At 44.4% G+C, this 12,520-nt stretch overlaps 1 protein-coding gene across 1 annotated transcript in view; it reads left to right on the forward strand.

Annotated features, from left to right (window-relative positions):
* Positions 1-2,760: 2,760 nt before the first annotated feature.
* The window catches only part of LOC116217877 (thrombospondin type-1 domain-containing protein 7B-like), a 46,551-nt gene continuing 36,791 nt past the window's right edge, over positions 2,761-12,520 (forward strand). The window contains 4 exon segments of the mRNA XM_042702957.1: positions 2,761-4,333; positions 8,528-8,781; positions 9,007-9,126; positions 11,119-11,322. Of these exon segments, the coding sequence (XP_042558891.1) occupies positions 3,438-4,333; positions 8,528-8,781; positions 9,007-9,126; positions 11,119-11,322 (1,474 nt within the window). The 5' untranslated portion in view covers positions 2,761-3,437.

Genomic DNA, 12,520 nt, shown 5'->3' on the forward strand with positions numbered 1-12,520 from the left:
GCTTGGTTGGTATCCACCGACAAACAATTGGCTTTGTATTACCTCGGTCAACCGCAAATTGTTTTTTAAAATGGTGAAAAGATTTAGTGATGGAACATGTTATGCAGACAGCAGGTACCAAGACAGACTCAAAAATACTACAGTACAGTTTTTCCTTCTCTGAAACCAGGCAGAAACCTGGAACAGTAAATCAGATGGACATGATTGTGTGGGCGATAAGAAACCAACAGTTGAATTTGGATAAACTTAAAAATCACAGGACAGCCAAGCACATTTATATGTGTTCAAAGGTCATACAATTATAAAATACCTTATTCTTTTAACTATAGAGCACAATCTTTTTTTATTTTGTAAAAGAGTTGTCGATCAAAAGTTGTTTAGGGAAGCAAAAATTTGACAGTTTGATCTGCCATTTCTGTCATCTGTGTTGTAGAATATGAATTTTCTTTGTTCTAATTGATTAACCACATACATTTTTGGACACCAGTATGTATGTGTTTAAAAGAACTTACTGTTCATTTAACAAATTTAGTTTTTCTTAAAAGCCTGATTGAATAAGTAGCCTATGTTTAAATCACATTGTGCATGTTTTGAATTGAAATATGTTGAGATTAGATCCACAACTGTTGGATCATGTGGTCACTGTGGATCATGACATATTGCTAGCAGGCGAGAAAGTTGTCATTACTGAACTTACTTGCCAAAGTTTGCCAGCTATGTAGAATGCAGTGTGACTATTTGTGTGTTTGCTGATGACAACCAAAACAACCATGAGGTACCAATTCAATTTCATATATGGCTCATGCTGTAATCAATTAGGCGAGCTGCCAAGGGTGCTAAATAGTTAGCGGTCTTGTTTAGCCTACTTTGTTACTTAAATGAACGCAAGCAAAACATCAGATAAAATATAGGCTTCAATGAATCCACAAATGTACTGATATATTCATCTGATCATCTGCAATGAAGCCATTTCATCCGGGGTCCGCAAGAGACTCTTGTCACGAGCTTGGGTTTACTGCAAACAAGGACACTTCTACATCAGAGGTCATGTTTGTAATGTAGCAACCTTCCACTATCCACTTTTAATTAACTTTTTCTCTCAATGAAATAGTTGATTTTAAATAAGTGAAACTAAAATAATGACGACTCCAGACATTGTTAGAGTAGAGTCCCTTCAAATCGGTGAGCGTGGTTAGATTGTTGCTGGCGAATGGTCAATTGCCCAGCTTGAGGAAGATCCTCATCACCGCCCCTCTCCCCCGTGGAGCATGCTGACAGCTCCTGTCTCAGCTTTGGTCTCCATCCTTGTGAAAAAAGCAAGACGAAGAAGAAGCATCTCGCACTTGCCTGCCCGGCGTCCTGCCGTAAGAGCTGACATAATTGGCTCGGCTCCCGTTAGTGGGTAATTAATCTGTCATCTGCTGTCTTTTGTCAATGATGGAAGAAAGCTTTCTGCCTCTTGGAATAAGTGTGTGAGAGAGAGAGAGAGAGAGAGAGAGAGAGAGAGAGAGAGAGTGTGTATATGTGTGAACAAGTAAGCTATAAAGACAGATACTGCATGCATGAACATGTGTGTGTGATTGTGTGTGTGTGTGTGTGTGTGTGTGTGTGTGTGTGTGTGTGTGTGTGTTTGTGTATGAGAGTGTGTGTGTCCATGTGTGTACATCTCTTGAAAGACCCATAAAACCATCACCATCTGACAGTGCCGCACGTCTCATGCAATATGACATTTCCATTACAGTCAAGAGCGAGCCTTTCAACACACGCATTTCATAGGGTTCATGGCTCGTAACAATATTCATGACCCACTGTACAAATTACTAATTAGAGGGTAATCTCTAATAACCTTTAGTCTCTTTCACCCAATGCACAGAATGGTGTTAGGGGTGAGCGGATGGTTAAGCGATGGACTGTCACATGACTCTGTAACTCATTTTGGGAGCAGATTAGAGTGGTTACTGGGGATGTGTGTGTGTGTGTGAGAGGGGGAGACCTGTGTGTGTGTGTGTATGAGAGGGGGAGATGTGTGTGTGTGTGCATGAGAGAGAGGGAGAGAGAGTGTGCATTTGTGTCCCTTGTGTGCATATATGTGAGTGTAATGTGTGTGTGTGTGTGCATGCATGCAAGTGTGTGCATGTCAATTTCAAGCTGGGCCACATGGTTGATTTTACAGATGAAAGCTTTCCACGAAACACACACACACACACACACACACACACACACACACACACACACACACACACACACAAATACACAAAGTGAAGTTCTCCCCGTCTTTGGTCCTATGTCTCTATTGACCCCTGTGTGACCCCATCACATCGCCACGGTGACGGAATGTGACACGCGTGCCAAGGGAGCACTCCCTCCTCTCCCAATATGGTCATGTGCATGCACTCTCACTGTTTGTGGTGTGTGTGTGTGTGTGTGTGTGTGTGTGTGTGTGTGTGTGTGTGTGTGTGTGCGTGTGCGTGTGCGTGTGCGTGTGTGTACAGAGCAGAGTGACTCACTGAGTGAAAAAAAAGATAACGTAAGCCTGCATGTAGCACGGTAGTCTGCACAGTGACAACTCATCTGGGAACACACTATCCCAATCCTTTGTGGGAAGAAGTGTTTCATATGAGGGAGTTCTGTGATGCCTTCTGTGTCAAACCAGGCGTCAAACGGTCCTTTCATCCTCACAAATAAAAGCCTGTTTTAAAGAAATACAATCTTTACATCCTCCACACACATAGTGTCATTGTGATATGAGTGTGAGTGTGTGTGTGTGTGTGTTTGTGTTTGTACGTTGTATGATTTTTTTTTTTACCATATTTTGGAACCATCATCCAGAGCAGTTTGTTCTGATGTTTGGTAATGTTGAGAGAGCTCGTTAGTGATAATGAGAGAGTAATTGGCCTTAATTTCAGTGAAATGAGCTGCCATTTAGGTAGTCATTACTGTCCTGAGCCAAGGTGACTTCACAGTGGGTGGGGCCTCATACATATTCTGTCTTTACTGATTTTCCATAAATAGGGTGCTACTGGGGTTCTTTCCAAATCTATTTTATTTCTCTCTATTTTTCTCTTCTCTTTCCTTTCAGTCTCTCTCACTTATGTTTTTCTTCCGCAGTTCCAATGTTGTCTTTTTTTTCAGTTCAGTTCAGTTCTGTTTTTTTTTTTGGCTTCCTCCTATTTTTTGCAGTTTCATTTCAGGGGCTGAAAAGAATACCAGTGTGCCCAAATCTGTCTTTCTCCTTTCACACCTTCTCTCATCCCTCGCTACTGTGCATAGGGTATGAAGACAAAAACCTATAACATCGACACCGTCTCTCTCCTTTCCTTGTCTCCTCTGTTCTTTTCACACTTTTTTCTGTCTGTCTCTCTTTCTCTCACACTTTTTTTTCTGTCTCTATCTCTGTCGCTCTCCTTCCCTAACTCTCTCTCTCTCTCTCTGCAGGAATGTGGGGTGTGTGTGTGGCGGAGGCGTGCGGCTCAGCTGGCACTCAGTCCCGGGCCGTGTGGTGCGCTCACTCCGACGGCTGGACCACACACCCGTCCAACTGCGCGGCAGCGGCGGAGCGGCCGTCTCCGCAGCGCGCTTGCGTGCGCGCGTGCGAGTGGCACAGCACACTCTTCGAGTGGCAGCTGTCGCCGTGGGGACCCTGCAGCCCCGCCGCCTCCTCCTCCACCTCCACTCCGTCGCCCCCAGCGTGTGTGACGGCCCAGCGCGGGGTACAGAGGAGGCACGTGATGTGTGCCAGGCGCGCCGACAGAGAGGCGGCGGCCAACGCGCGCGTGTGCGAAGCCTTCTCCCCATGCCCATCCATTGAGCAGGCGTGCTTGCTGCCCTGCCCAATCAACTGCGTTCTCTCTGACTTCTCCCATTGGTCGGCCTGCCGGAGTCAGAGCTGTGGCTCGGCCCCACTCCAGTACCGCACAAGGAAGGTCCTGGCTACGCCCCTCTATGGGGGGGACGAGTGCCCTCCATTGACCCAGACGCGGCATTGTCACCACGGCAACGCCCCGCCCCCCTGCCTGCCTGACCAACAGGAGCACAGCTACAGCCTGTGGGCGGGGCCGTGGAGTGAGTGTCGGGTCAGGGCTGTGTTGGCCAGCGGCAGGACTCGGGTAGACTTCAGTGCCGACCCATCGGGTAGGACAGAGGTCAAGAGGTCAGAAGAGGCCCAGAGCTCGGTGATTGTGAGGAGGCACACAGAGAGCATCTTCCGACTGAACCATCACCACCACCACCATCATCTTCATCAGGGAAGTGGAGAGTCATCGGACGTCAACATCGGGTATCAGACACGACAGGTGCGATGCACGCGGAGCGATGGCAAGAACGTAATGCTGAGGTGAGTTCAGATCCATCTCATCCATTTGTGTGAAGGAGAGAGAAAAAAAAGTTTTAGGTACAATTGTTTGTTTGTGTGTGTGTGTGTGAATGAGAGAGAAATTCACACTGATGGAGAGTGTGCAAATGTGCCTGTGACATCCTCTTTGGAGGCTTGGTGATACTGACATGTCCTGTGTTGTCTATCACTGCGTTTGAAAGGTGATGAATGCGTCTCCCTCTTCAGTACTTGAAATTGTCCATCAGTTTTGTGCATATTTGGCCACTTTATGACCATCCCTCTAAAACAGAGATTTAAGCGATATGGCCTCTGAGTGAATATCCTTGATCCTCATGAGTGGATAACCTTTACCAGCCCCATGAACAGGTGTTATATTGCTTTTGTACAACTGCTCTACTACTGACTAATTGAGTTTGAAGACACCAGGTGATTCCATTCGTTTCTTTTGTGGCCTCAAGTGTTGCCAAGTAACAAATACTCACTCTGCAGCCAAGCCGAGTCAGAAAGGCTATTTTTTGCACACATTGCACACTCACCTGTGTTTACATTACATGTTAATTTGCACATTCCCCTAGCTCAATTTGATCCCATTTAAAACATTTTGTAACGTTTAAAAATCGCTGCATGCTCTTCTGCTCTGTCACTTTGATTGAATGGAATGTACACGTTGTACAATTCAACAGTTAAGTATATCTAAGGCAGCGTGATTACTAGCGACGAAAAGTCTGAGCAAGGTTGTTCCAGGATACCCTCTCTCATGGAATGCCTTTAGTCCAATTAGAAATTAAGATATCGTTCAACCAGATCTAACTGTTGTATAATAATAAATAATTTACAAACGTTCATCCATGCATGCATTTATCCATCCATCCACCCAAATTACACTTATACCATTATTTTAAAACACGTTCATTTTTAATTAACACCCTGAAGAGGCAACCTGGTGTAGTCTGTCACATTATATCCATTTTCCTGTTACCCATTTAAAGCTTAGGGGGGGGTTTGTACTTAAACCGCGTGCAAGATGTGCAGAAATCCTTAACTGTAAATCTGCCTTTTTCATGGCACGGTTATGTAAATATAATTTTATTATAATGGTGATATTAGCGCTCCTGATACACCTGGCCATGCTCATCCTTCTACTTAGTGTGGAGTGGATCCGTCTGTAGGAGTAGACTAGGCTGAGCTCTGTGTTCCAGTGCATTTTTATCGGAGACACACAGCGTTTAAGAGTTTTATTTCACAGCCAGCGATGTGTGTGTCTTGCCCCTCGCTGACGTCCCCTAATGAAACACAGGCTCAGGTTTGTGGTGTGTGTGTGTGTGTGTGTGTGTGTGTGTGAGTGTGTTAGTGAGGCACCTATCACAGTGAATGTGTGAGTGTGTTAGTGAGGCACCTATCACAGTGAAAGTGTGAGCATATGAATAAGTCATAGCATCCCCTGGGCTCTCTCTCTGCTAATGGTTTCTTATCAGGTCTATAAAATGCCCTGCCGCTCACGGCATGTTGGAGTCTATCCTGTTTACAGGTCTCTGTCTTACAGGAGGTGTGTGTGCACTCTTATACTTTAAAGCTCCTGTACCTGTGAGTGGGTGTGTTAGAGAAACTTTTTGTATGTGCCTGTGTGTGTGTGTGTGTGTGTGTGTGTGTGTGTGTGTGTGTGTGTGTGTGTGTGTCAGCCCCAGATACTGCAGTATCATCAAATCTGAAACACACCACTCTCTGCACAGCAATCCCTCAGATCAGTACACAGTGATTGTCTCAGCACACCTACAGAATCACAGAGTGAAGTTATTGTTGTCTTGTTGTCTCCTTCATTAACAAGGAAAGCACAATGCTTTCTGTAGTGCCACAGAGCACAAGCACTCCTCGTTCCCCTTTGAAGGACAGTTTGTGGTCTCAAGCGCGACTACAGGTGCTTGTGCCTGACAGGACTGATCCCTTAGGGATTAGGAGATTAGTGTAAGCACCACACTAGGGGTGCTTTCATCTCTCAATAATGTTTCACGATTTCGCTAAATCTCCACCGCTATTTCTGCGCGTCTACAACTTCTCTGCGTGACCAAAGCACGAAGATCTCTGAGAACACCTCTTCTAGAATATACTCTTCACCGGGAACATGCCACATAATCTGTGTTCTGAATATTAACTTTAATGCTGCTAAGAGTTCTTTTGCAGTGCTGTCAAACAGCGATGTGCAAATCTTTGATCTCGCCAAGCTTATTTTTTTTCCTTTCCAAGACATGTTCTCTCTCCTCTCTCTTGCTTTGAAACATGAAAAAATGCCAATTTTTTTAAACAAGTACAACAATTTGCGAAACACAGTGATAAAGCTCAAAAAGGAAGAAGTTGAAATAAACACTTTCCAATCCAACAATTTGAAATCCTTTGTAAACAAGTGAGAGGAGCTTTTAACTGCCAGTTCCGGAAACTTTGAGGAGGTGTCCAAGCGCAGATTAATCAACATTTGTGTTTAATCTCCGCAAATAGAACTTTAATCTTATTAACTGACGGATTTTGGAAATTAAAATTTCCCACCTGAGTTCTGATGCTCACCCTGGATGTTTAATTAGCAACCTAATTAGCAAGTGAAATCGCTTCAAACTTATCACCAACACAAATCTAATTAATCATCGACATGGACCTGATTAAATGGCCATTATCCTCTTTTGTTAATTATGCTACTGATCTGTAATATTTTCACAAAAGCACGGGTTGTGAACACAATGAGAACCCATTAATTTGATCACTGTAGGTATTGTTAGTATAGTGGTGCTAGTGCTAGTTTTGTTAAATGCATTAAATAAAGAAACCTCATAGGAATACAGCTGTTTCTCTATGCCTCAGACTTCCTCAACCTCCTTATAGTACTGCACTGATATCTGTGCACTCAGTATGCTGTATAAGCTATACACTATATACTGCAGTGACAACTCAAACCAAACCAATGGTCCTTTTTTCTCTCACCTCGTACACTTCTCACTAAGCCCATCTACAAGAGCAACAGAACATTGGGGGGGGGGTAGCAGTCAATGGCCATTAAGAATATTCTGAAACAGAAACATTTCCAGTTTCAACAATTGAGTGGAGGGCCTGATGATCTGATGATGAAATAATGAGGTGCACAACACTGCTGCACAGCAACTGCCAGCTACCGTACCAAATCAGATAGGTGTCTTCTACACATCAGAGTGCTGGCCGCCAAGGTCCAATAAGTTTAACACAGTGCTTAACAACATTTTGTGTTCCTATTTGCACCTTGAGCTGTGAACTAATTGAGGTGTCTGCAGTGAGAGTGTTGTGTGTCCCAAAACCATTGAAAAGGCATCTTCCTACGTGCTACTTCTCTCTGACACTCTTCCACACTGTTAAAATGAAAATGTTGAGAAAGCAGAAATGATCAAGGCAACATGATGCAGTAGATTTGTTTTCCTTTGATGATGATGTTGTTGACAGGTTTACAAGTTTAGACAAGAGTTCTGCCATCTTGGATCCTCTTGTGCACTTAATTAAAAAAAAGAAAATGTTTACAGCACCTGGTATTATAGCCGACCATAAATTGGGCTTCACAAACCTCCGCTACAGCTCATTCACACTCCCAGCTGCACTTTAGTCACAATCACAATCAGTACTGATCCCACACACCTGGCACTCACCTTCCCCAGTAGTTGACTGATCCCAAGCACCTGTCTTTCACATAACCTACTCACTCCCTTCACTCCCTGTCGGTTCTGGCATCACGCTCTTTTCACTCCTAGAATTTCCTTCCAAGACGACACAAGTTCTGGATCCCGGACCCTGAAGTAGACCGTTCACTTATCGTAATTTTAATTAATTGTAACTTGAAGTCAGCAAGTAATACCTGAAACTTAAATCTCCATTTGCGTGAAGAACTATTATTTCTCAGCAGAAGGCACGAACATCAACCAAATCAATTTTAAAAATACTATTTTGGAGGAATGTCTTTTTGGCAGCAACCGTATTATAAGCGGGATAATGTATACTCTGCTGCTTGAAAAATAAATCCCTTCAGGACGATACAAGACCCCTCCACTGTACATCAGGGTCCTCTGTCCTGGGATATATTTCTCAACAGTGCCTTGCAGACCATACATTATCCCTTACATACAGTAATAACCAGTCTAATGTAATAATATGTAATAACACATGTGTTTTTGCATGCTCTCTTCCAAGCCTCTGTGATCATGACAACGCCCCTGTGAACTTCCGCTCATGTGTGATGCCCAGAGACTGTGAGGTATTTGATTGGTCAGAATGGAGCCCATGCTCCAAAACCTGCCGCACGGTGGACCAATCACCTGGCTACAGGACCAGGAAGCGTCATATTAAAGGGCTTCTGATTGGTGAAGGAAAGGAATGTCCTGCCCTGGAGGAAAGACAGGCTTGTAATCTCATCGGAGACCTACTTCCAATGTGCCCAAGGTACAGCACATGAAACATGATAAAAACAAAAAAAGAAAACATCATATCATCATCATGGGTGATGACCCATGTGTTTATTTGTTATGATGATGTGTGTTTCTGATGTGTGTGTGTGTGTGTGTGTGTGTGTGTGTGTGTGTGTGTGTGTGTGTGTGTGTGTGTGTGTGTGTGTGCGCGTGTGTGTGTGAATGTGTTGTGTTTGTGTTGTTGTCTGTTGGCTGCTCCCCCAGCTACCAGTGGCTGGTGTCAGACTGGGGCAGGTGCCACATCCTTCCTCTCCTCGGTCAGCAGGACTATCGCCATGGCAATGCCAGCTTCCTGTGCGGAGGTGGCATTCAAACCAGGGAGGTGTACTGCGTTCGCTTGGACGACAGCACTTCACCCTCACACAGTAAGCACGCCGGCCAACGAGCAATCACACAGCTCTACACGAGTGCTCCAGTAATGTAGATGTAAGACTTCAATATACCCGGAGATTGACTTTTTAATTTAGGGTGACATCAGGCTTATTTGTTTCTAAACAAAATACATAGTCGTGTTCTGCTGGCTCAATCTGAGCATGCATCAATATGAAAGCTGTTAGGGAAAAAAACTACATTTTTAAGAGAAGAAAATTGTTTCTGTGGGGGGAATTGGATTGCTTTTCAGTAATGTATGAGGATGTCTTGTCTTAGAGAAGAGTGGGGGAGGATTAAATGCTTTGCGTACTTTTCTGCATTTTAATTTAAATGGTAATCGGTGAGGTGAAGTGAAGTGAGAGGGTGGATTCAAATCACATTTATCTCCCTCCAGTGAAAAACTTTTCTGCTGTAGATATGTATGTTACGCCAAATATCTGACTACCATTAGCCTTGTCAACTCTAAACCATTTTGTTTTTCTGCTGTCTTATCTTTCTTCTATCATCTCTGTCCTCGATCTATTCTTCATTGTTACAGAACTGCGGCCAGTGAGGCGGGACTTGTGTTCCAGTCCCCTTCCCTCATTGGTGCAAATTTGCTTCACCCCTTGCCCTGAGCACTGCTTGCTCTCTGATTGGTCAGAATGGGGGCCCTGTATGCCTGATGAGTGCACTGAGTTACAGGGAAAGAGAGGTCAGAGGAAAAAACACAACACACTAACCCAGCAGTATCTGGTCAACATGACATTCATCCACACCATTGTCTAAAATAGTGCAACTCCACCCACACACACAGAGACCACTGGCTAAAGGACCACAGCCAACTCTCTCCCAAATTACACAACAAAACAATAAGGTAACCAAAATAACACCTTGACCATAAACCACGTAAAAAAATAAACAAAAAACTCTTATTGTCTCACACAAACAAAGCTCTTAAAAACAGTGTCTAGTGGATTTTACCTAGGGTTACACCACACTCACTCAAAAGAACACAGAAATGTCTTGCAAGATGATGTGTGCTTTAGTACATGCACACACACACACAGACACACACACACACACACACACACACACACACACACACACACACACACACACACATTCTCTCTCTCTCTCTCTCTCTCTCTCACACACACACACACACACACATACACACATTTGCCCTCCGCTTCACCTCTGCTGGGCTCTCAAGGGGAAATAATGTGATTGTGTATGTATGTATATGTATGTGTGTGTGTGTGTGTGTGAGAGATAGAGAGTGAGTGTTTGTGTGTGATGGGCTCTGGCAGTTCCCCCTTTTGCCTGAGTGCCAAAGACACGGCAGTTGGATCTTCCCAGCATCTCAGCAACAACAGAGCTCTTCATCTCTCTCACACACATGCACACACACACACACACACACACACACACACACACACACACACACACACACACACATATATACACTTCAAGCACGCAGGACATACTGCCATCTACATCTTCTCTCACACTCACATAAAGTATGATTCAAATCTCTCAGCTATTCTCTCTTTCCCTTCCTATGTAGTCTCACTCTCTCTGTCTCTCTCTCTCTCTCTTTCATCCTCTCCCTGTCTCTCTCTCTCTTTCTCTCTCTCTCTCTCTCTCCCTCTCTCCTTCTCTCTCTTTCTCTGTCTTTTGTATGTCATTAAAACTCTCTCCATCTGTTACTTTCTTATTAACATTGTTTTCCTGTAGTTATTCACTTTCCCTCCTTCTGTTTCTAAGTTCAGTGTTGTGTGACTAAATATACACACGCACACAGATGCTCCCTTACACGCACACAGACGCTCCCTTACATGCACACACACACACACACACACACACACACACACACACACACACACACACACACAGGCTATAAACAAACTGGTTCCACATATACACATATGCTCGCTCACACAAATTTCTCTCCAACAAAAGGGTTTCATCTGCGGAGGCGGTCTGGGCTGAGAGGGATTGGTGGAGTCACAGAGAGCTGCCCACACCTGACGGAGGCCGTGCCCTGTGACGAACCCACTTCCTGTTTCACGTGGCGTGTGACGTCACAGGTGCCCTGCACCCCACAGGATGGAATATGTGGTCCTGGGACCCAGGAGCAGAAAGCGGAGTGTGTGACCGCACTAGGTATGTTTGTGCGTGTGTGTGTGTGTGTGTGTGTGTGTGTGTGTGTGTGGGGGGGGGGTGTGTGTGTGTGTGTGTGTGTGTGTGTGTGTGTGTGTGTGTACATAGCACCAAAGTTCAGCAGTACAGTCATCTCAAGCTGCAGACATTTCTATGCACTCTAGATAATAGGTCCTGAACATAAGCTTGCAGTATGTCCCTTGCAGTTTTCTTTTCTGTATCAGACGACTGTAACTCTCCCTAAAATGCTGTGTTAACAATGAAGTTAGAATGCACACTAGGTAGACAGTAGCCTGGATACCAGACCGAACTTAGCCCTGCCCACACATTTTTTGGTTGGGAAGTTCGGTCTGGCATTACTCCATTGAGGAGAAATTATCTGCGGACAGATATTGGCCGTACCAATCAAATTGTTAAGGCAGGCTTTATACGATGATGGACAGATGATCAACAGTAACGTAACCAACCACGTCACCAACACACGAGTTGAATTCGTTTTCAACAAACATGGCTGCCGCTGGAGAGCTGAAATGCATAGATTCGAGTCCATTTAGACATTGACAGTGCATTCATTTTGAAAGAGGAACAGAGAAACGCGATTAAGGCATTTGTCAATCGAAAAGATGTTTTTGCCTTCCTTCCTATGGGATCCGGTAAAAGTCTAATGTATCAGCTGCCCCTGGTCACATACTACGTTGTTCTGATTGGTTGTAGGTAACCAATTGAGCGAAGAGGCATTTTTTCTCCTGGTTCGGTTGAAACACGCCCCATAATCACAGCCCAATGGAGCGATATCAGACTCATATTCTGACTAGAATTATGAGTATGACATTGTCAGGCTAGGTAGACAGCATTCTTATGACACATTTGTCCTGAGGCTCGCTCAAGGTGATATTTCCAAAAATGGGAGATTTCAATCGTGGCTCTCCACAAATGTTTTCTACTCAGAAAATGCCACTCAATAATGGAAAGTTTCTGTTCACCTGCCGGTTCTGCCAGGACGCACTACGTATGGACACACACTGACACACTCACCAATGTACCAGTTTTGCACTGTGCACTGAATCTGCTGGCTAGACTGGAAAAGTTCATCTGAGAATATTTCCAGGTTTATGCTTTAGGACAACTTCACACACACATACTCACAGAATACATATTCACACAAAGACACTGGCACACACTCTTCCTCTCTCTCTCACAC

The sequence above is a fragment of the Clupea harengus genome, chromosome 21, assembly GCF_900700415.2.
Source record: "Clupea harengus chromosome 21, Ch_v2.0.2, whole genome shotgun sequence".
NCBI lineage: Eukaryota > Metazoa > Chordata > Actinopteri > Clupeiformes > Clupeidae > Clupea > Clupea harengus.